This window comes from Cherax quadricarinatus, chromosome 75, assembly GCF_038502225.1.
Source record: "Cherax quadricarinatus isolate ZL_2023a chromosome 75, ASM3850222v1, whole genome shotgun sequence".
In the NCBI taxonomy this organism is placed as follows: domain Eukaryota; kingdom Metazoa; phylum Arthropoda; class Malacostraca; order Decapoda; family Parastacidae; genus Cherax; species Cherax quadricarinatus.
The window spans coordinates 11,857,357-11,881,979 of record NC_091366.1 but is presented as its reverse complement, the minus strand read 5'-3'; the positions used below and the strand labels follow the sequence as shown (position 1 = coordinate 11,881,979).

General features: G+C 47.6%; 1 protein-coding gene across 1 annotated transcript in view; it reads right to left on the bottom strand.

Annotated features, from left to right (window-relative positions):
• Positions 1 to 24,623, bottom strand: part of LOC128691762 (ras-GEF domain-containing family member 1B-like) — a 169,981-nt gene that overhangs the window by 38,742 nt on the left and 106,616 nt on the right. Inside the window, exon 2 of the mRNA XM_070101052.1 lies at positions 3,141 to 3,245. Coding sequence (XP_069957153.1) covers positions 3,141 to 3,245 — 105 coding nt within the window. The remainder of the gene's footprint in view (positions 1 to 3,140; positions 3,246 to 24,623) is intronic.

Genomic DNA, 24,623 nt, shown 5'->3' with positions numbered 1-24,623 from the left:
CCATATAAGAGTGTTGGTACTACTATACTTTCATACATTCCCTTCTTTGCCTCCATAGATAACGTTTTTTGACTCCACATATACCTCAACGCAGCACTCACCTTTTTTCCCTCATCAATTCTATATATATATATATATATATATATATATATATATATATATATATATATATATATATATATTTTTTTTTTTATTTATTATCACACCGGCCGATTCCCACCAAGGCAGGGTGGCCCGAAAAAGAAAAACTTTCACCATCATTCACTCCATCACTGTCTTGCCAGAAGGGTGCTTTACACTACAGTTTTTAAACTGCAACATTAACACCCCTCCTTCAGAGTGCAGGCACTGTACTTCCCATCTCCAGGACTCAAGTCCGGCCTGCCGGTTTCCCTGAATCCCTTCATAAATGTTACTTTGCTCACACTCCAACAGCACGTCAAGTATTAAAAACCATTTGTCTCCATTCACTCCTATCAAACACGCTCACGCATGCCTGCTGGAAGTCCAAGCCCCTCGCACACAAAACCTCCTTTACCCCCTCCCTCCAACCCTTCCTAGGCCGACCCCTACCCCGCCTTCCTTCCACTACAGACTGATACACTCTTGAAGTCATTCTGTTTCGCTCCATTCTCTCTACATGTCCGAACCACCTCAACAACCCTTCCTCAGCCCTCTGGACAACAGTTTTGGTAATCCCGCACCTCCTCCTAACTTCCAAACTACGAATTCTCTGCATTATATTCACACCACACATTGCCCTCAGACATGACATCTCCACTGCCTCCAGCCTTCTCCTCGCTGCAACATTCATCACCCACGCTTCACACCCATATAAGAGCGTTGGTAAAACTATACTCTCATACATTCCCCTCTTTGCCTCCAAGGACAAAGTTCTTTGTCTCCACAGACTCCTAAGTGCACCACTCACTCTTTTTCCCTCATCAATTCTATGATTCACCTCATCTTTCATAGACCCATCCGCTGACACGTCCACTCCCAAATATCTGAATACGTTCACCTCCTCCATACTCTCTCCCTCCAATCTGATATTCAATCTTTCATCACCTAATCTTTTTGTTATCCTCATAACCTTACTCTTTCCTGTATTCACCTTTAATTTTCTTCTTTTGCACACCCTACCAAATTCATCCACCAATCTCTGCAACTTCTCTTCAGAATCTCCCAAGAGCACAGTGTCATCGGCAAAGAGCAGCTGTGACAACTCCCACTTTGTGTGTGATTCTTTATCTTTTAACTCCACGCCTCTTGCCAAGACCCTCGCATTTACTTCTCTTACAACCCCATCTATAAATATATTAAACAACCACGGTGACATCACACATCCTTGTCTAAGGCCTACTTTTACTGGGAAAAAATTTCCCTCTTTCCTACATACTCTAACTTGAGCCTCACTATCCTCGTAAAAACTCTTCACTGCTTTCAGTAACCTACCTCCTACACCATACACTATATATATATATATACCTCAGTGTATATATACACCTCACAGTGCACATATATACAAAGATATACACCTTTCAGTGTATAGACAGATACCTATCAACTACAATATCCTGGCTTCAATACCCTCTACAATACCCAGGCTACAGTACCGTGGCTACAATACCTTACCTACAATACCCTAGCAACAATACCCTGGCTACAATACCCCGGCTACAATACCCCGGCTACAGTACCCTAGCTTCAATAACCTGACTACAATACCAGGATAAAATACCCTATACAATACCCAGGCAACAATATCCTGGCTACAATACAATTACTACAATTCCCTCTAAAATGACCTTGTCTTCGATACCCTAGCTACAATACCCTCTACAATACCATAATTACAAAATCCGAGCTACAATACCATGGGTACAATACCGTGGCTACAGTACCATAGCAAGAATATCCTGGCTAATACCCTGGCTACAATACTATAGCTACAATACCATAACTACAATACCACAGCTACAATACCATAACTACAATACCACAGCTACAATAACATAATTACAATACAGTAACTACAATAACACAGCTATAATAAAGTAACAATACAAAAGTTACAATACTACACCTACAATATTAAAGCTACAATACCGTAACAATACTAAGCTATAATACCACAGCTAAAATACCACAGCTACAATACACTAGCTACAATACTACAGCTACAATACTAAAGCTATAATACTACAGCTACAATACTACAGCTACAATACTACAGCTACAATACTACAGCTACAATACTACAGCTACAATACCACAGCTACAATACCACAGCTACAATAAAGCTATATCACAGCTACAATGCCCTAGCTACAATACTAAATCTATAATACCACAGCTACAATACCCTAGCTACAATACTACAGCTACAATACTAAAGCTATAATACCACAGCTACAATACCCTAGCTACAATACCCTAGCTACAATACTACAGCTACAATACTAAAGCTATAATACCACAGCTACAATACCCTAGCTACAATACTACAGCTACAATACTAAAGCTATAATACCACAGCTACAATACCCTAGCTACAATACTACAGCTACAATACTAAAGCTATAATACCACAGCTACAATACCCTAGCTACAATACCCTAGCTACAATACTACAGCTACAATACTAAAGCTATAATACCACAGCTACAATACCCTAGCTACAATACTACAGCTACAATACTAAAGCTATAATACCACAGCTACAATACCCTAGCTACAATACTACAGCTACAATACTAAAGCTACAATACCACAGCTACAATACCCTAGCTACAATACTACAGCTACAATACTAAAGCTACAATACCACAGCTACAATACCCTAGCTACAATACTACAGCTACAATACTAAAGCTACAATACCACAGCTACAATACCCTAGCTACAATACTGCAGCTACAATACTAAAGTTACAATACCACAGCTACAATACCCTAGCTACAATACTAAAGTTACAATACCACAGCTATAATACCAAATCTACAATTCAGAGTAAAAAATTTAAACCAATCTTCTTTGGGTCCTGGACCGTCACCCACAAAGACCACTAAGGGACTGCTCTACGACCCCCCCCCCAAGTGGGTTTAGCGCTGAATTTATATTTTATTGTTTATGCTTACATTGTCATCATCTGGCGCGGTGACCCATTCCGGGGGTCGAGCCGAATGTTCCACGCCGTTGTAGGGACACGACTTGGCTCCGCTCTTGGGCGTCTGCGGCAAGCCCTGAAACGAAAAAAATGTATATATGAACATCTGTGCATTGGATACGCGCCAATAAATGTGCTAAATGCGATTTTTACAAATAATGATGGAGCATTTCCTCCCAGCTAAGTGATTCAATATGGCCGCTATCACTGCCCGGAGCGGTTCCAGAAACACAAGTTATATTTACTGGGAGCCCTGAACCCTTAGGGGTTGTACAGGTGGGTAATGATGTTTGATCCGAGGAAAGAGGATGGAGTTAGCTCTATTACCTTCGATCAAGAGCTCTTCAGTATCAAGGAGCCTTCCCATTAAAGGGTGGGGCCTCCACTTACAAATAATGCAGTTCACGCAACACAGGTAAATAACAGCTCTTGAAGCATTCATCCACATCAAAACATACAACATTCATCCACGAATATCACAGCATACATCATACATTCATGTATGAGCACGGCATCCACGTATAAATACGAAAATTGGGATCACTTTTTAACCCATGATTACAACAGCCATGAAACAGTTTCTTGTGTAAATATACACAAGTATACAAGTATACAACCACTGCAACATACACACACAATGACAACTTCAACACAAACAATTGCGAGACGAAAATAATCGCTATAGATTGCACCAGACAGGAATTGTCAGTCACTTCAGTCACTGAAGGAGCCTTCAATGTGGCTTCAGTCACTGGAGGAGCCTTCAATGTGGCTTCAGTCACTGGAGGAGCCTTCAATGTGGCTTCAGTCACTGGAGGAGCCTTCAATGTGGCTTCATTCACTGGAGGAGCCTTCAATGTGGCTTCATTCACTGAAGGATAACCTTCAACGTTGCTTCATTCACTGAAGGATAACCTTCAACGTTGCTTCATTCACTGGAGGAGCCTTCAACATCGCTGCACTCAGTGCTTTCAGAGGGCCTGAGTGCCTGATGTCAGAAATAGTCCATATTTTTCTATTTCTGAGAGAGAGAGAGAGTTCAGTTGACGTCGCTCACAAACCAGACTGGAAAATACCTTTGACCTTATATTCACAATGAGGATCCTGGTGCAAGGATCATAGTGTAAGGATACTCGTATGAGGATCTGGCAGGAGGATCCTGGTATAAGGATCCTGGTACGCAGCTCCCGGTATGAGAGTCTAGCGCGAGGATCCTTTATCAAACACACTGCCCCAGGCACTGACTCGTGGAACTCTCTATGTCAAGAACAACTAGAAACCAGTCTAGAAACCACTCTTAAGAGCCTTGAATATTCCATGGAGTCAAGAGAGGTGTTACCCCACGAGCCTGGCCCATGGCAGGGTTCCAGGAGTAGAAAGACTCTGGAACTCATCAAAGGTATATCATCTCATCAGAGGTACACATACCATCCACGCAAAAGAATATCAGATCAACCGACCTAACCTCCCACATTATCAAAATCTTTGAGACAGCTTTAACAAACAGGAATGCTGAACACACGAATTTACAGCAACTGCACAACCCAGGGCAGCATAGGTTTAGAACAGGTCGCCCCTGTCTCTCACAACTATTGGACCACTATAACATGGTCATGGATGGTAGCTCCTGCTTCTCACAACTACTGGACCACTATGACATGGTCTTGGATGCACTAAAAGACAAAATGCAGATGTAGTGTACACAGACTTTGCAAAAGACTTTGACAATTGCGATCGTGGGGTAATAGCTCACAAAATGTGTGCAAGAAGACTAACTGAAAAAGTAGTCAGATGGATAATTAACTTTGCACAAAAAGAACACACAGTAATAGCCAAAGTGAAATCAGAAGCTGCCATAGTGAGAAGTTCTATTCCACAAGACACAGTACTGGTCACTGTTCTCTTCCTCATTCTCATATCCCACATAAACTGAGACATAAATCATAGCACTGTATGATGCTTTGCTGAGGATACTAGACTCTGTATGAGTGTCAACCACTGAGGACACAGTAAACCTCCAAGCTGATGTAAACAAAGTCTTGCAGTGGGTCACTGACAACACTGAGGACACAGTAAACCTCCAAGCTGATGTAAACAGTCTTGCAGTGGGTCACTGACAACACTGAGGACACAGTAAACCTCCAAGCTGATGTAAACAAAGTCTTGCAGTGGGCCACTGACAACACTGAGGACACAGTAAACCACCAAGGTGATGTAAACAAAGTCTTGCAGTGGGTCACTGACAACACTGAGGACACAGTAAACCACCAAGGTGATGTAAACAAAGTCTTGCAGTGGGTCACTGACAACACTGAGGACACAGTAAACCACCAAGCTGATGTAAACAGTCTTGCAGTGGGTCACTGACAACACTGAGGACACAGTAAACCACCAAGCTGATGTAAACAAAGTCTTGCAGTGGGTCACTGACAACACTGAGGACACAGTAAACCACCAAGCTGATGTAAACAGTCTTGCAGTGGGTCACTGACAACACTGAGGACACAGTAAACCACCAAGGTGATGTAAACAGTCTTGCAGTGGGTCACTGACAACACTGAGGACACAGTAAACCACCAAGGTGATGTAAACAAAGTCTTGCAGTGGGACACTGACAACACTGAGGACACAGTAAACCACCAAGCTGATGTAAACAGTCTTGCAGTGGGTCACTGACAACACTGAGGACACAGTAAACCACCAAGCTGATGTAAACAAAGTCTTGCAGTGGGACACTGACAACACTGAGGACACAGTAAACCACCAAGGTGGTGTAAACAAAGTCTTGCAGTGGGACACTGACAACACTGAGGACACAGTAAACCACCAAGCTGATGTAAACAAAGTCTTGCAGTGGGTCACTGACAACACTGAGGACACAGTAAACCACCAAGCTGATGTAAACAAAGTCTTGCAGTGGGTCACTGACAACACTGAGGACACAGTAAACCACCAAGCTGATGTAAACAGTCTTGCAGTGGGTCACTGACAACACTGAGGACACAGTAAACCTCCAAGCTGATGTAAACAAAGTCTTGCAGTGGGCCACTGACAACACTGAGGACACAGTAAACCACCAAGGTGATGTAAACAAAGTCTTGCAGTGGGTCACTGACAACACTGAGGACACAGTAAACCACCAAGGTGATGTAAACAAAGTCTTGCAGTGGGTCACTGACAACACTGAGGACACAGTAAACCACCAAGCTGATGTAAACAGTCTTGCAGTGGGTCACTGACAACACTGAGGACACAGTAAACCACCAAGCTGATGTAAACAAAGTCTAGCAGTGGGTCACTGACAACACTGAGGACACAGTAAACCACCAAGGTGATGTAAACAGTCTTGCAGTGGGTCACTGACAACACTGAGGACACAGTAAACCACCAAGGTGATGTAAACAAAGTCTTGCAGTGGGACACTGACAACACTGAGGACACAGTAAACCACCAAGCTGATGTAAACAGTCTTGCAGTGGGTCACTGACAACACTGAGGACACAGTAAACCACCAAGCTGATGTAAACAAAGTCTTGCAGTGGGACACTGACAACACTGAGGACACAGTAAACCACCAAGGTGGTGTAAACAAAGTCTTGCAGTGGGACACTGACAACACTGAGGACACAGTAAACCACCAAGCTGATGTAAACAAAGTCTTGCAGTGGGTCACTGACAACACTGAGGACACAGTAAACCACCAAGCTGATGTAAACAAAGTCTTGCAGTGGGTCACTGACAACACTGAGGACACAGTAAACCACCAAGCTGATGTAAACAGTCTTGCAGTGGGTCACTGACAACACTGAGGACACAGTAAACCACCAAGCTGATGTAAACAAAGTCTTGCAGTGGGACACTGACAACACTGAGGACACAGTAAACCACCAAGGTGGTGTAAACAAAGTCTTGCAGTGGGTCACTGACAACACTGAGGACACAGTAAACCACCAAGCTGATGTAAACAAAGTCTTGCAGTGGGACACTGACAACACTGAGGACACAGTAAACCACCAAGGTGGTGTAAACAAAGTCTTGCAGTGGGTCACTGACAACACTGAGGACACAGTAAACCACCAAGGTGATGTAAACAGTCTTGCAGTGGGTCACTGACAACACTGAGGACACAGTAAACCACCAAGCTGATGTAAACAGTCTTGCAGTGGGTCACTGACAACACTGAGGACACAGTAAACCACCAAGCTGATGTAAACAAAGTCTTGCAGTGGGACACTGACAACACTGAGGACACAGTAAACCACCAAGGTGGTGTAAACAAAGTCTTGCAGTGGGTCACTGACAACACTGAGGACACAGTAAACCACCAAGGTGGTGTAAACAAAGTCTTGCAGTGGGTCACTGACAACACTGAGGACACAGTAAACCACCAAGCTGATGTAAACAAAGTCTTGCAGTGGGTCACTGACAACAATATGATGATCAATGAGGACAAGTTTCAGTTACTACATTATGGAAAGACTGAGGAAATAAAGACTGGAAGAGAATATAAAACAAACTTGAATCACTCAATAAAACGTAAGACTAATGTGAGAAACCTGGGAGTGATCATGTCAGATCTCACCTTCAAGGTTCACAACAGTCTCACTATCACAACCACAAGCAAAATGATAGGGTGGATAACTAGAACCTTCAAAACAAGAGATGCCAAGACAATGATGATACTCCTCAAGTTACTTGTACTTTCTAGGCTGGAGTACTGTTGTACTCTAACAACTCAGTTCAAGGCAGGTTAAATTACAGACCTGGAGAATGTACAGAGAACCTTCACTGCTCGTACACGTTCAATCAAGTACCTAAATTACTGAGAATACTTGAAGTTCCTTGATTTGTACTCCATGGAACAAAAATGTAAGGAGACCAGAACTATTCAAAACCCATCCTTCATACCAAAGGGGAAATACCAACAGTCCCCTGGCTGTCTTCAAGAAAGAACTGGACAAGTTCCTGAAGCCAGTCCTTGATCAGCCGGGCTGCGTTGCATATGTTGTATTAAGCGCGGCCAGCACCTACAGCCTGGTTGATCAGGCCATCCACCGGAAGACCTGGTTTAGGATCGGCCCTTTGGAACACTCCAAGTAAACGAGGACAGTGAAATAGCGTCCGGTTTGAGAGGGAGAGCCAGGAGTCAAGACTCGACCCCCAGCAACTACAAATAGGCGACGCAAAGAACCAGGAAGAAAAATATTGTGTGTGTGTGTACTCACCTAGTTGAGGTTGCGGGGGTCGAGTCCGAGCTCCTGGCCCCGCCTCTTCACTGATCGCTACTAGGTCACTCTCCCTGAGCCGTGAGCTTTATCATACCTCTGCTTAAAGCTATGTATGGATCCTGCCTCCACTACATCGCTTCCCAAACTATTCCACTTACTGACTTCTCTGTGGCTGAAGAAATACTTCCTAACATCCCTGTGATTCATCTGTGTCTTCAGCTTCCAACTGTGTCCCCTTGTTTCTGTGTCCAATCTCTGGAACATCCTGTCTTTGTTCACCTTGTCAATTCCTCTCAGTATTTTGTATGTCGTTATCATGTCCCCCCTATCTCTCCTGTCCTCCAGTGTCGTCAGGTTGATTTCCCTTAACCTCTCCTCGTAGGGCATACCTCTTAGCTCTGGGACTAGTCTTGTTGCAAACCTTTGCACTTTCTCTAGTTTCTTTACATGCTTGGCTAGGTGTGGGTTCCAAACTGGTGCCGCATCCTCCACATACCTCTTAGCTCTGGGACTAGTCTTGTTGCAAACCTTTGCACTTTCTCTAGTTTCTTTACATGCTTGGCTAGGTGTGGGTTCCAAACTGGTGCCGCATACTCCAATATGGGCCTAACGTACACGGTGTACAGGGTCCTGAATGATTCCTTATTAAGATGTCGGAATGCTGTTCTGAGGTTTGCTAGGCGCCCATATGCTGCAGCAGTTATTTGGTTGATGTGCGCTTCAGGAGATGTGCCTGGTGTTATACTCACCCCAAGATCTTTTTCCTTGAGTGAGGTTTGTAGTCTCTGGCCCCCTAGACTGTACTCCGTCTGCGGTCTTCTTTGCCCTTCCCCAATCTTCATGACTTTGCACTTGGTGGGATTGAACTCCAGGAGCCAATTGCTGGACCAGGTCTGCAGCCTGTGTGTATGTGTATGTATGTGTGTGTGTGTGTGTGTGTGTGTGTATGTACTCACCTAGTTGTACTCACCTAGTTGAGGTTGCGGGGGTCGAGTCCGAGCTCCTGGCCCCGCCTCTTCACTGATCGCTACTAGGTCACTCTCCCTGAGCCGTGAGCTTGATCATACCTCTGCTTAAAGCTATGTATGGATCCTGCCTCCACTACATCACTTCCCAAACTATTCCACTTACTGACTACTCTGTGGCTGAAGAAATACTTCCTAACATCCCTGTGATTAATCTGTGTCTTCAGCTTCCAACTGTGTCCCCTTGTTACTGTGTCCAATCTCTGGAACATCCTGTCTTTGTCCACCTTGTCAATTCCTCTCAGTATTTTGTATGTCGTTATCATGTCCCCCCTATCTCTCCTGTCCTCCAGTGTCGTCAGGTTGATTTCCCTTAACCTCTCCTCGTAGGACATACCTCTTAGCTCTGGGACTAGTCTTGTTGCAAACCTTTGCACTTTCTCTAGTTTCTTTACGTGCTTGGCTAGGTGTGGGTTCCAAACTGGTGCCGCATACTCCAATATGGGCCTAACGTACACGGTGTACAGGGTCCTGAATGATTCCTTATTAAGATATCGGAATGCTGTTCTGAGGTTTGCTAGGCGCCCATATGCTGCAGCAGTTATGTGTGTGTATGTGTGTGTATGTGTGTGTATGTGTTCGTGTGTGTGTGTGTGTGTGTGTGTGTGTGTATGTGTGTACTCACCTAATGGTACTCACCTAATTGTGGTTGCAGGGGTCGAGACTCAGCTCCTGGCCCCGCCTCTTCACTGATCGCTACTGGGTCCTCTCTCTCTCTCTCTCTGCTTCCTGAGCTTTGTCATACCTCTTCTTACAACTATGTATGGTTCCTGCCTCCACTACTTCACTTGCTAGGCTATTCCACTTGCTGGTAACTCTATGACTGAAGAAATACTTCCTAACGTCCCTGTGACTCGTCTGAGTCTTCAGCTTCCAGTTGTGACCCCTTGTCCCTGTGTCCCCTCTCTGGAACATCCTATTTCTGTCCACCTTGTCTATTTCCCGCAGTATCTTGTATGTCGTTATCATGTCTCCCCTGACCCTACTGTCCTCCAGTGTCGTCAGTCCGATTTCCCTTAACCTTTCCTCGTACGACATTCCCTTGAGCTCTGGGACTAGCCTTGTTGCAAACCTTTGTACTTTCTCTAACTTCTTGACGTGCTTGACCAGGTGTGGGTTCCAGACTGGTGCTGCATACTCCAGTATGGGCCTAACATACACAGTGTACAGTGTCTTGAACGATGCCTTATTAAGGTATCGGAACGCTATTCTCAGGTTTGCCAGGCGCCCGTATGCTGCAGCGGTTATTTGGTTGATGTGTGCCTCCGGTGATGTGCTCGGTGTTATGGTCACCCCAAGGTCTTTCTCCCTGAGTGAGGTCTGTAGTCTTTGTCCACCTAGCCTATACTCTGTCTGCAGTCTTCTTTGCCCCTCCCCAATCTTCATGACTTTGCATTTGGCTGGATTGAATTCGAGAAGCCAGTTACTGGACCACATGTCCAGCCTGTCCAGGTCTCTTTGCAGTCCTGCCTCATCCTCATCCGATTTAATTCTTCTCATCAACTTCACGTCATCTGCAAACAGGGACACTTCAGAGTCTATTCCTTCCATCATGTCGTTCACATATATCAAAAATAGCACTGGTCCTAGAACTGACCCGTGTGGGACCCCGCTCGTAACAGGCGCCCACTGTGATACCTCTTCACGTACCATGACTCGTTGCTGCCTCCCTGTCAGGTATTCCCTTATCCATTGCAGTGCCCTCCCTTTTACGTGCGCCTGATCCTCCAGCTTCTGCACTAATCTTTTGTGGGGAACTGTGTCAAAGGCCTTCCTGCAGTCTAGGAAAACGCAATCTACCCACCCCTCTCTCTCGTGTCTTACTTCTGTTACCTTGTCATAAAACTCCAGGAGGTTTGTGATACAAGATTTGCCTTCCATGAACCCATGCTGGTTTTCATTTATAATCTTGTTCCTTTTCAGGTGTTCGGCCACTCTCCTCCTGATAATCTTCTCCATGACTTTGCACACAATACATGTCAGAGACACAGGTCTGTAGTTTAGTGCCTCGTTTCTGTTTCCTTTCTTAAATATGGGGACTACATTAGCTGTCTTCCATTTCTCAGGTAGTTGCCCAGTTTCAAGGGATGTGTTGAAGATTGTGGTTAGAGGCACGCACAGCATCTCTGCTCCTTCTCTAAGGACCCATTGGGAGATGTCCGGTCCCATCGCCTTTGAGGTGTCAAGGTCACTTAAGAGCTTCTTCACCTCCTCCTCAGTTGTTCGTATGTCATCCAACACTTGTTGATATATTCCCTCTTGATGTTCCCTTCTGTGCTGTCTTCCCACAGCCCTTCCTGTCTCTACTGTAAAAACTTCTTTAAATCTCCTGTTCATCTCCTCACATACCTCCTGATCATTTCTTGGGAGTTCTCCACCTTCTGTCCTTAATCTGATCACCTGGTCTTTGACTGTTGTCTTCCTCCTGATGTGGCTATACAACAGTTTCGGGTTAGTCTTGATTTTCGATGCTATGTTATTTTCATACTGTCGCTGGGCCTCCCTCCTTACCTGTGCGTACTCGTTCCTGGCTCTGCGACTGATCTCCTTATTTTCGTGTGTTCTCTGCCTTCTGTACTTTTTCCATTCTCTATTGCACTTGGTTTTTGCCTCCTTACACCGTTGGGTAAACCAGGGGCTCGTTCTGGTCTTCGCATTGTTTCTGTTGCCCTTGGGAATAAACGTTTCCACTGCCTCCTTGCATTTTGTTGTTACATATTCCATCATTTCATTTACTGGCTTTCCTGCCAGTTCTCTGTCCCAAAGAACCTCCTGCAGGAAGTTCCTCAACCCTATGTAGTCCCCTCTTTTATAGTCAGGCTTTTCCCATTCAACTCCTGTTACTCTCTCCACTTGCAACTCTACTATGCATTCAAAGCACAGAACCACGTGGTCACTAGCTCCTAGGGGACTCTCACATGTGATGTCCTCAATGTCTGAACACAAGGTCCAATCTTGCTGGTTCATCCTCCCCTCTCACTCTGGTAGTGTCCTTAACATGTTGGTGCATGAGGTTTTCCAGCACCACATCCAACATCTTGGCTCTCCATGTTTCGGGACCCCCATGTGGCTCCAGGTTTTCCCAGTCAATCTCCCTGTGGTTGAAATCCCCCATAACCAGCAACTTTGCTCTGCTGGAGTGAGCTCTTCTTGCCACCTCAGCAAGTGTGTTCACCATTGCTCTGTTGCTCTCTTCATATTCCTCTCTTGGCCTCCTGCAGTTCTGTGGTGGATTATACATCACTGCAATGACCACCTTGTGCTCCCCAGACTGAAGTGTACCTACTATGTAGTCCCTTTCTCCTGTCTCGTCTATGCCTCCCATTTTCTCGAATTTCCATCAGTTTTTTCCGAGCAGAGCAACCCCTCCTCCCCCTCTGCCCCTTCTATCTTTCCTCATGATCTGGTATCCTGGTGGGAAGATTGCATCTGTTATTGTCTCCGTGAGTTTTGTTTCTGTAACTGCTATGATGTCCGGGGACTTCTCATTGATTCTTTCTTGCCATTCCTCATGTTTATTCGTTAATCCATCTGCATTTGTGTACCAAACCTTCAACTTCTGTTCTAATACTGTAACTGTGGTCCTGGGGGAATACTGGGGTTGGGAGAGCAGGAGCCCTGGTGGGGGCCTGTGGGGGGGGTTGCAGTGGAGGTGGAGGAAGAGCTCCCATAGGGGGTTGCTGTAGGGGTAGGGTTCATGGTGCGGGGGGTGGGAACAGAGGGATCGGTGTGTGATGGTTGGTTTGGATTGTTCAGTTGCCTTGGGGATGTCGTGGCTGGAGTCCTTCTACAGGTGTTTCTGGGGGGTGTGCTTGTCCTTCCACCTGTTCCTGGGTTATTTTGCTCTCCTTTTTCATTTCCTCCCATTCCTCCTTTCATTTTTGCACTCTCTTTCAGTATCATCCTTTCCGCCTGTGTTCTGTCTCGATCGAGGTACACACTCTTGAACTCCTGTTTGCCTCTCAGCCATGCTTTCTCCTGCAGGATCATGGTTCGAGTTGATTCTGCCTTGAAAATTACTTTGAGAGGCCGATTCCTTTTCTTTGTGAACCACCCGATTCTCCGAAAATTTGCCACCTGGGTCATGTCTCCCTCGCCTATCACCTTCTTTCATCATACGTTTCCCCTTTAGCTTCGTCTAGCCCATAGACAAAAACTGATCTCTCCCTTTCCACCTCCCATTGTGACTCCCATTGCATCCTCTGAGGTGTTTTAGTTCCTTTCTTCAGTCCCTTCCCTAGCTGTGGCCCCTATGCTCATTGGTTTGTCCTTCCTGCTCACCTGTTCCTGGCCCCCACAGATGTCTGGTAAGGTCCCTGCACATATCCTAGTTCCTTCAATGTCTTCCAACCTCTCATTTTGTCCTAGTGTGCTCCCTGTCTTTGTTTTGGCCCCATGTGGGTTTGACAGGACCTCTGAATACAGTTTAGCTTCCATGCTCCCTTCAAACCCATTGTCTGTGTCTGATGTAGACATTGCTGATGCTACTTCTGTAATATCTTTGTCTCTAGGCTGTTTCAGATGTCTCAGCTCCTCTTCTAATCTCTGTATCTTGGCTTCTGCTACTGTGGCATGTTGCTTCCACCTTCTGCATTCTGCTGCTGCTGTGTGTGTGTGTGTGTGTGTATATGCAAGTGCGTGCACGCGTGTGTGTTTGTGTGTGTGCTTGTGTGTGTGTGTGTTCATGTGTGTGTGTGTGTGTGTTTGTGTGTGTGTGTATGCGTGCGTGTGTGTGTGTTTGTGTGCATGCGTGCGTGTGTGTATTCACCTAGTTGTGATTGCGGGGGTCGATTCACAGCTCCTGGCCCCGCCTCTTCAACTAGCCGCTACTCACTCTTCCCGCTCCTTGACCTCAATCATACCTCTTCTTAAAGCTATGTACGGATCCTGCCTCCATTTCATCACAACCCAGGCTATTCCACTTCCTGACAACTCTGCGGCTGAAGAAATACTTCCTAACATCCCTGTGATTCATGTGAGTCTTCAGCTTCCAACTGTGACCCCTTGTTGCTGTGTCCCATCTCTGGAACATCATGTCTCTGTCCACCTTGTCTATACCTCTCAGTATTTTATATGTCGTTATCATACCCCCCCTATCTCTCCTGTCTTCTAGTGTCCTCAGGTCGATTTCCTTTAACCTCTCCGCGTAGGACATACCCCATAGCTCTGGGACTAGTCTTGTTGCAAACCTTTGCACTTTTTCTAGTTTCCTCACATGCTTGGTTACGTGAGGGTTACAAACTATCGCTGCATACTCCAATATGGGCCTAACGTACACAGTGTACAGGGTCCTGAATGACTCCTTATATTTAGATGTCGGAATGCTGTTCTGAGGTTTGCTAGGCGCCCATATGCTGCAGCAGTTATTTAGTTGATGTGCGCCTCAAATGTGCTCGGTGTTATACTCACCCCAAGATCTTCCTTGAGTGAAGTCTGTTGTCTCTGGCCCCCTAGACTGTACTCTGTCTATGGTCTTTGCCATTCCCCAATCTTCATGACTTTGCTCTTGGTGGGGATGAACTCCAGGAGCCAGTTGCTGGACCAGGTCTGCAGCCTGTCCAGATCCCTCTGTAGTTCTGCCTGGTCCGCGTCCGATTTAATTCTTCTCATCAACTTCACGTGATCGGCAAACAGGGACACTTCGGAGTCTATTCCTACCGTTCGTTCACAAATACCAGAAACAGCACCGGTCCTAGGACTGATCCCTGTGGCACCCCGTTAGTTAGAGGCACCCACTCTGACACCTCACCACGTACCATGACTCGCTGTTGTCTTCCTGATGAGCATTCCCTGATCCATTGTAGTGCCTTCCTCATTATCCCTGCCTGGTCCTCCAGCTTCCGCACTAATCTCTTGTGTGGAACTGTGTCAAACGCCTTCTTACAGTCCAAAAAAATGCAATCTACTCATCCTTCTCTCTCTTGTGTTACAGCCGTCACCCTGTCATAGAACTCCAGTAGGTTTGTGTTTTCCCATCCCTGAAACCGTGCTGGCTGCCGTTGATAAGCACTCCTTTCTAGGTGCTCTACCACTCTTCTCCTGTACTCGCCTAATTGTACTCAATTGTGGTTGCAGGTGCCGAGACTCAGCTCCTTGTCCCGCCTGAGGTATGATAAAGCTCCATGAGCTTTATCATACCTCGTCTTAAAACTATGTATAGTTCCTGCCTCACTACATCGCTTCCCAAACTATTCCACTTCCTAACAACTCTGTGACTGAAGAAATACTTCCTAACATCCCTTTGACTCATCTGGGTCTTCAGCTTCCAATTATGACCCCTTGTTTCTGTATCTCTGGAACATCCTGTCTCTGTCCACCTTCTCTATTCCACGCAGTATTTTGTATGTCGTTATGATGTCTCCCCTGATCCTCCTGTCCTCCAGTGTCGTCAGGCCCATTTCCCTTAACCTTTCTTCATAGGACATACCCCTTAGCTCTGGGACTAGTCTTGTTGCAAACCTTTGCACTTTCTCTAATTTCTTGACGTGTTTGACCAGGTGTGGGTTCCAAACTTGTGCTGCATACTCCAGTATGGGCCTGACGTACAACACGGTGTGTGTGTGTGTGTGTGTGTGTGTGTGTGTGTGTAAGTAAACAGGCAGAAGAAATAAACCGGGGGAAGGTAGGAATGAAAAACACTGAAGGAGAGAGAGAAGAGAAAAGGGAAAAGTGAAAGGAGAATGGAAGAGTGAAGGGAGGAAGGGAGGGAGGGTGAAGGGAGGGAGGATAGATGGAGGGGTAACCATGGTGATGCAGTTGATCTGAAGTAGATAATACTGAAAGACTTGTTTTGTTCGTCTGCTGCCTCATACTATCTCTCTCTCTCTCTCTCTCTCTCTCTCTCTCTCTCTCTCTCTCTCAGCTTTCCCCCACGGTAAGGCCTCTCACTCTTAACATATGGTTCACTAGTGCACATATGGTCCATTGGTACACACAGTTCACTGGTATACGCACAATCCACATGGTTCATATAGGGTACACTGGTCCATACATGGTCCACACATGGTACACTGGTCCACACATGGTACACTGGTCCACACATGGTACACTGGTCCATACATGGTACACTGGTCCACACATGGTACACTGGTCCACACATGGTACACTGGTCCACACATGGTACACTGGTCCACACATGGTACACTGGTCCATACATGGTACACTGGTCCACACATGGTACACTGGTCCATACATGGTACACTGGTCCACACATGGTACACTGGTCCACACATGGTACACTGGTCCACACATGGTACACTGGTCTACACATGGTACACTGGTCCACACATGGTACACTGGTCCACACATGGTACACTGGTCCACACATGGTACACTGGTCCACACATGGTACACTGGTCCACACATGGTACACTGGTCCACACATGGTACACTGGTCCACACATGGTACACTGGTCCACACATGGTTCACTGGTCCACACATGGTCCACACATGGTACACTGGTCCACACATGGTACACTGGTCCACACATGGTCCACTGGTCCACACATGGTCCACAAATGGTTTACATTAGTTTTACCTATTACGATAATTGTAAGATGATGCCAATAAGTGTAGCAATTAGTGGGTGGGAGGGTGAGGATGGGTTGGAAGGTGGATGGGAAGGTGAGGATGGGTTGGAAGGTGGGTGGGAAGGTGAGGATGGGTTGGAAGGTGGGTGGGAAGGTGAGGATGGGTTGGAAGCTGAGTGAGGGTGGGTTGGAAGGTGGGTGGGAAGCTGAGTGAGGGTGGGTTGGAAGGTGGGTGGGAAGCTGAGTGAGGATGGGTGGGAAGCTGAGTGAGGGTGGGTGGGAAGATGAGTGAGGGTGGGTTGGAAGGTGGGTGGGAAGCTGAGTGAGGGTGGGTGGGAAGCTGAGTGAGGGTGGGTTGGAAGGTGGGTGGGAAGCTGAGTGAGGGTTGGTTGGAAGGTGGGTGGGAAGCTGAGTGAGGGTGGGTGGGAAGCTGAGTGAGGGTGGGTGGGAAGCTGAGTGAGGGTGGGTTGTAAGCTGAGTGAGGGTGGGTGGGAAGCTGAGTGAGGGTGGGTTGGAAGGTGGGTGGGAAGCTGAGTGAGGATGGGTTGGAAGGTGGGTGGGAAGGTGAGGGTGGGTTGGAAGCTTAGCGAGGGTGGGTTGGAAGGTGGGTGGGAAGGTGAGGGTGGGTTGGAAGGTGGGTGGGAAGCTGAGTGAGGTTGGGTTGGAAGGTGGGTGGGAAGCTGAGTGAGGTTGGGTTGGAAGGTGAGGGTGGGAAGGTGAGTGAGGGTGGGTTGGAAGGTGAGGGTGGGTTGGAAGGTGGGTGGGAAGGTGAGTGAGAATGGGTTGGAAGGTGGGTCGGTGGGTGAGTGAGGGTGGGTTGGAAGGTGGGTGGGAGGGTGAGGATGGGTTGAAAGGTGGGTGGGAGGGTGAGTGAGGGTGGGTTGGAAGGTGGGTGGGAGGGTGAGTAAGGGTTGTTTGGAAGGTGGGTGATTGTGGGTTGGAAGGTGAGTGGAAGGGTGAGTGAGGGTGGGTTGAAAGGTGGGTAGGAGGGTGAGAGTGAGTTGGAAGGTGGGTGGGAGGGTGAATGAGGGTGGGTTGAAAGGTGGGTGAGAGGGTGAGGATGGGTTGGAAGGTGGGTGATTGTGGGTTGGAAGGTGGGTGGGAGGGTGAGTTGGAGGGTGAGTGGGAGGGTGGGAAGATGGGTGGGTTGGAAGGTGGGAGGGTGGGTGATGGTGGGTGAGTGGTAAGGTGGACGGGAAGGTGGACGGGAAGGTGGACGGGAAGGTGGGTGGGAAGGTGGACGGGAAGGTGGGCGGGAAGGTGGGCGGGAAGGTGGGCGGGAAGGTGGGTGGGAAGATGGACGGGAAGGTGGGCGGGAAGGTGGACGGGAAGGTGGGCGGGAAGGTGGGAGGAAAGGTGGGCGGAAAGGTGGGCGGAAAGGTGAGCGGAAAGGTGGGCGGGAAGGTGGGCGGGAAGGTGGACGGGAAGGTGGGCGGGAAGGTGGACGGGAAAGTGGGCGGGAAGGTGGGTGGGAAGGTAGACGGGAAGGTGGACGGGAAGGTGGACGGGAAGGTGGGCGGGAAGGTGGGCGGGGAAGGTGGGCGGGGAAGGTGGGCGGGAAGGTGGGCGGAAAGGTGGGCGGGAAGGTGGGCGGGAAGGTGGGCGGGGAAGGTGGACGGGAAGGTGGACGGGAAGGTGGGCGGGAAGGTGGGCGGGGAAGGTGGGCGGGAAGGTGGGCGGGAAGGTGGACGGGAAGGTGGGAGGGAAGGTGGACGGGAAGGTGGACGGGAAGGCGGGCGGGAAGGTTGACGGGAAGGCGGGCGGGAAGGTGGGCGGGAAGGTGGACGGGAAGGTGGGCGGGAAGGTGGACGGGAAGGTGGGCGGGAAGGTGGGCGGGGAAGGTGGACGGGAAGGTGGGCGGGAAGGTGGACGGGAAGGTGGGCGGGAAGGTGGGCGGGGAAGGTGGACGGGAAGGTGGGCGGGAAGGTGGGCGGGGAAGGTGGACGGGAAGGTGGGCGGGAATGTGGGCGGGAATGTGGGCGGGAAGGTGGACGGGAAGGTGGGCGGGAAGGTGGGCGGGAAGGTGAGCGGGAAGGTGGACGGGAAGGTGGGCGGGAAGGTGGACGGGAAGGTGGGCGGGAAGGTGGACGGGAAGGTGGGCGGGAAGGTGGACGGGAGGGTGGACGGGAAGGTGGACGGGATCGTGGGCGGGGAAGGTGGACGGGATAGTGGGCGGGGAAGGTGGGCGGGAAGGTGGACGGGAAGGTGGGCGGGAGGGTGGACGGGAAGGTGGACGGGAAGGTGGGCGGGAAGGTGGGCGGGAAGGTGGACGGGAAGGTGGACGGAAAGGTGGGCGGGAAGGTGGACGGGAAGGTGGACGGGAAGGTGGACGGGAAGGTGGACGGGAAGGTGGGCGGGAAGGTGGACGGGAAGGTGGACGGGAAGGTGGGCGGGAAGGTGGACGGGAAGGTGGACGGGAAGGTGGGCGGGAAGGTGGGCGGGAAGGTGGACGGGAAGGTGGACGGGAAGGTGGGCGGGAAGGTGGACGGGAAGGTGGACGGGAAGGTGGACGGGAAGGTGGACGGGAAGGTGGGCAGGAAGGTGGACGGGAAGGTGGGCGGGAAGGTGGGCGGGAAGGTGGGCGGGAAGGTGGACGGGAAGGTGGGCGGGAAGGTGGGCGGGAAGGTGGGCGGGAAGGTGGAAGGGAAGGTGGGCGGGAAGGTGGACGGGAAGGGGGGCGGTAAGGTGGGCGGGAAGGTGGGCGGGAAGGTGGGCGGGAAGGTGGGCGGGAAGGTGGGCGGGACGGTGGACGGGACGGTGGTCGGGAAGGTGGGCGGGAAGGTGGTCGGGAAGGTGGACGGGAAGGTGGACGGGAAGGTGGACGGGAAGGTGGACGGGAAGGTGGGCAGGAAGGTGGACGGGAAGGTGGGCGGGAAGGTGGGCGGGAAGGTGGGCGGGAAGGTGGACGGAAAGGTGGGCGGGAAGGTGGCCGGGAAGGTGGGCGGGAAGGTGGACGGGAAGGTGGGCGGGAAGGTGGACGGAAAGGTGGGCGGGAAGGTGGGCGGAAAGGTGGGCGGGAAGGTGGACGGAAAGGTGGGCGGGAAGGTGGACGGGAAGGTGGACGGAAAGGTGGGCGGGAAGGTGGACGGGAAGGTGGGCGGGAAGGTGGGCGGGAAGGTGGACGGGAAGGTGGGCGGGAAGGTGGACGGAAAGGTGGGCGGGAAGGTGGACGGGAAGGTGGGCGGGAAGGTGGGCGGGAAGGTGGGCGGGAAGGTGGGCGGGAAGGTGGGCGGGAAGGTGGGCGGGAAGGTGGGCGGGAAGGTGGACGGGAAGGTGGGCGGGAAGGTGGGCGGGAAGGTGGGCGGGAAGGTGGACGGGAAGGTGGGCGGGAAGGTGGACGGGAAGGTGGACGGGAAGGTGGGCGGGAAGGTGGACGGAAAGGTGGGCGGGAAGGTGGACGGGAAGGTGGGCGGGAAGGTGGGCGGGAAGGTGGGCACACCACATGAAAAGTTCCAACACGGGAAAGTTCTAACACATCGAACATTTCCAACACCGAAAAATTCTATGCGTTCGAACTTTTCATTGTGTTTGAGCATTCTAATGTGTTGGAACTTTTCAATATGATGGAACTTTGTAATTTTTCAGTGTGTTGAAGCTCTTCAATGTATTAGAACTTTTTAATATGTTGGTTGTCAATGTCCTGGAACTTTTCAATGTTGGAATACATAGTGTTACCACCGCACTCCTTAAACTTTTCAAAGTTCTATAACTTTTCAATGAAGAGGATCTCTTTAATATATTGGAACTTTTGCTAAAACTTTTCAATGTGGAACTCTTCAATATATCGGAATTTGTTAAAACTTTTCAATACATCGGAATTTGTTAAAACTTTTCAATACATCGGAATTTGTTAAAACTTTTCAATACATCGGAATTTGTTAAAACTTTTCAATACATCGGAATTTGTTAAAACTTTTCAATACATCGGAATTTGTTAAAACTCTTCAATACATCGGAATTTGTTAAAACTTTTCAATACATCGGAATTTGTTAAAACTTTTCAATATGGAACTCTTGAATATAACGGAACTTACGTTAAAACTTTTCAGTACGTTGAATTATTGCAGATTTTTGCATCGACTCATTTGATTGCTTAAAAAAATCTTACTGAATTTGGTGAGGTAGAGACAACTCACCACTGAAATAATTCAAATTCCGTAATCACTGTGAACATATTCATCCACTTAAGTTTTATTAAGTTCAGTGAGATTTGTTTTCCTCCTTCAGGTCTATAATTTTACGTATGCAGAGTTAGTCATTTATTTCTCTTAAGGTTATTTCCTCTGTGATAATTCTGGTAGAATTACCGAGGACAAACGGGACAACTAATGTAACGCTTCATTGTGGTGAGAGCGAAACGTTGCCAGAGTAAAATGTTGCATTAGTTGCACGTGTGTCCACTGTACCTAACAAATTTTTCCTGTTGTGTCATTTCAGATTCTTTAATGTAGTTTGTCTCTGAAACAGTGAGTCAACTGTAATTAACTGTGATAATGTGAATATCGTAACTAAGACGCTGTGATAATGTGAATATCGTAACTAAGACGCTGTGATAATGTGAATATCGTAACTAAGACGCTGTGATAATGTGAATATCGTAACTAAGACGCTGTGATAATGTGAATATCGTAACTAAGACGCTGTGATAATGTGAATATCGTAACTAAGACGCCGTGATAATGTGAATATCGTAACTAAGACGCTGTGATAATGTGAATATCGTAACTAAGACGCTGTGATAATGTGAATATCGTAACTAAGACCACCAGTGACCCGTCTTACGATTCTATTGCTTCTTTGCTGACTCACATTCAACAGTCCACAGACTGAAGAATTGAGACACCTATGCAACCTATGGAAATCTTTACTGAAGAAACATTTCTTCAACTTGTCGGTTTTCAAAACCATTTCAAAACCACAGAAAATATATTTGTTTTCGAGAACCTCTAGTAGACACAGGACCAACTTCTGACGGTAACTCGGGCAATCTTGAAGCTTTGTTCACTGTAAAACTTAAGGCAACTGATGACATTAGTGGTCAAGCACCAGAACATTTCATACAATGCCGACAGGTTGATAAGACATGTGCAATAGCTAGGTATCTTTATTTCGAAACGTTTCGCCTACAGAGTAGTCTTCTTCAGTCAAGTACAGAAGAATTAGCAGAAGTAGGAGAGATGTGAAGATGTAATCTGTCCATCACCTTTGAAGATGTAGTTTTAAGGTGGTCAGTCCCTTAACTACATCTTCACATCTCTACTACTTCTGCTAACTCTTCTGTACTCGACTGAAGAAGCCTACTGTGTAGACGAAACGTTTCAAAATAAAGATACCTCACTGTTGCACATGTGTCTTACTGATCAACCAGAAGACTTGCTACAGTCTTTCCAGATCTCCTTCGCCTGGAGAAGCCAGTAAATTCATTATCAACCATCATTTTCATAACTTGAAAAGTTGGTTCCAATATGAAAAGATTCTCTGTTTCCAACCCTTATTTCTTGCTTCGTGAATTAGTACTTTAACTGCAATTGGTATTTCATTCACAAAGTAATTTCTCTACCCGTATTTCTAAGTTGGTGAACGCGTTCAATGTGCCATTGCAAGCTTCAACCTTTTAAAAAAGTTGCCCTTGATATTGGCAGATTCATAGCCTATGGTGCCATTAAGCAGTTGTTACCACCTGCATTGTATGTGTATTCAGCTAATCCACAGACTGTAGAGATGGAATCTTTAATTAAAAGTTGTGTTGTAAGCACGTGCAGTTGCAGCACCGAGTTTGTCTTTCCTGTTAAGCACTTTCTTCTTTGCATATGATTTGCCTCAGAATCTGAAGATTACATGAATGACGATCGATCAATCTCAATGACTTCCCATGATCCACCATTAGTAATGCATTATGTTCTAATATGTCATATGTTTTGTTGTACAAGGTTCTCTTACACTGTACAGAATCATCCCAGAGCCTGAAGTGTCCACAGCTCACTTTTAAGCGGTGTGTCGAGGACGCCGTACATTAGCATCGCCAAGCTGTCAATGATGCAATACTTGTGTAGTATATAGTGTTCAAATGTTGTATGAATCAATTCCTCAACTAATTGTTGTTGAAGCTGCAAATGGAAGACCTGCATAATGAAAATATTAAAAAATGTTACATAAGGTGTTTATGTATTATTTTGTCCCACCCTTGTATATGTATCACTACCATTTTGTACACCAAGCGACAGTCACGTGACTTCCGTTTTAAACTCCATAAGCTAGACTATGGTCCTCCCTAAATTACATCTTGACCTAGACTGTAGGCCTCCCTCAATTAAATTATGGCCTAGACTGTAGGCCTCCCTCAATTAAATCTTGACCTAGACTGTAGGCCTCCGTCAATTACATCTCGACCTAGACTGTAGGCCTCCCTCAATTACATCTTGACCTAGACTGTAGGCCTCACTCAATTACATCTTAGGCTGTAGGCCTCCCTCAATTACATCTCGACCTAGACTGTAGGCCTCCCTCAATTACATCTTAGGCTGTAGCCCTCCCTCAATTACATCTTTTGCTGTAGGCCTCCCTCAATTACATCTTGACCTAGACTGTAGGCCTCCCTCAATTACATATTGACCTAGAATGTAGGCCTCCCTCAATTACATCTTTTGCTGTAGGCCTCCCTCAATTACATCTTGACCTAGACTGTAGGCCTCAATTACATCTTGACCTAGACTGTAGGCCTCAATTACATCTTGACCTAGACTGTAGGCCTCACTCAATTACATCTCGACCTAGACTGTAGGCCTCCCTCAATTACATCTCGACCTAGACTGTAGGCCTCCCTCAATTACATCTTAGGCTGTAGGCCTCCCTCAATTACATCTTTTGCTGCAGGCCTCCCTCAATTACATCTTGACCTAGACTGTAGGCCTCCGTCAATTACATCTTGACCTAGAATGTAGGCCTCCGTCAATTACATCTTGACCTAGAATGTAGGCCTCCGTCAATTACATCTTGACCTAGAATGTAGGCCTCCGTCAGTTACATCTTGACCTAGACTACAGGCCTCCGTCAATTACCTCTTGACCTAGACTACAGGCCTCCGTCAATTACCTCTTGACCTAGACTGTAGGCCTCCGTCAGTTACATGTGGACGTAGAGTACAGGCCTCCGTCAGTTACATGTGGACGTAGAGTACAGGCCTCCGTCAGTTACATGTGGACGTAGAGTACAGGCCTCCGTCAGTTACATGTGGACGTAGAGTACAGGCCTCCGTCAGTTACATGTGGACGTAGAGTACAGGCCTCCGTCAGTTACATCTTGACCTAGAATGTAGGCCTCCGTCAATTACATCTTGACCTAGAATGTAGGCCTCCGTCAATTACATCTTGACCTAGAATGTAGGCCTAGGTCAATTACATCTTGACCTAGAATGTAGGCCTAGGTCAATTACATCTTGACCTAGAATGTAGGCCTCCGTCAATTACATCTTGACCTAGACTGTAGGCCTCCGTCAATTACATCTGGACCTAGAATGTAGGCCTCCGTCAATTACATCTCGACCTAGAATGTAGGCCTCCGTCAATTACATCTTGACCTAGAATGTAGGCCTCCGTCAATTACATCTGGACCTAGACTGTAGGCCTCCGTCAATTACATCTGGACCTAGACTGTAGGCCTCCGTCAATTACA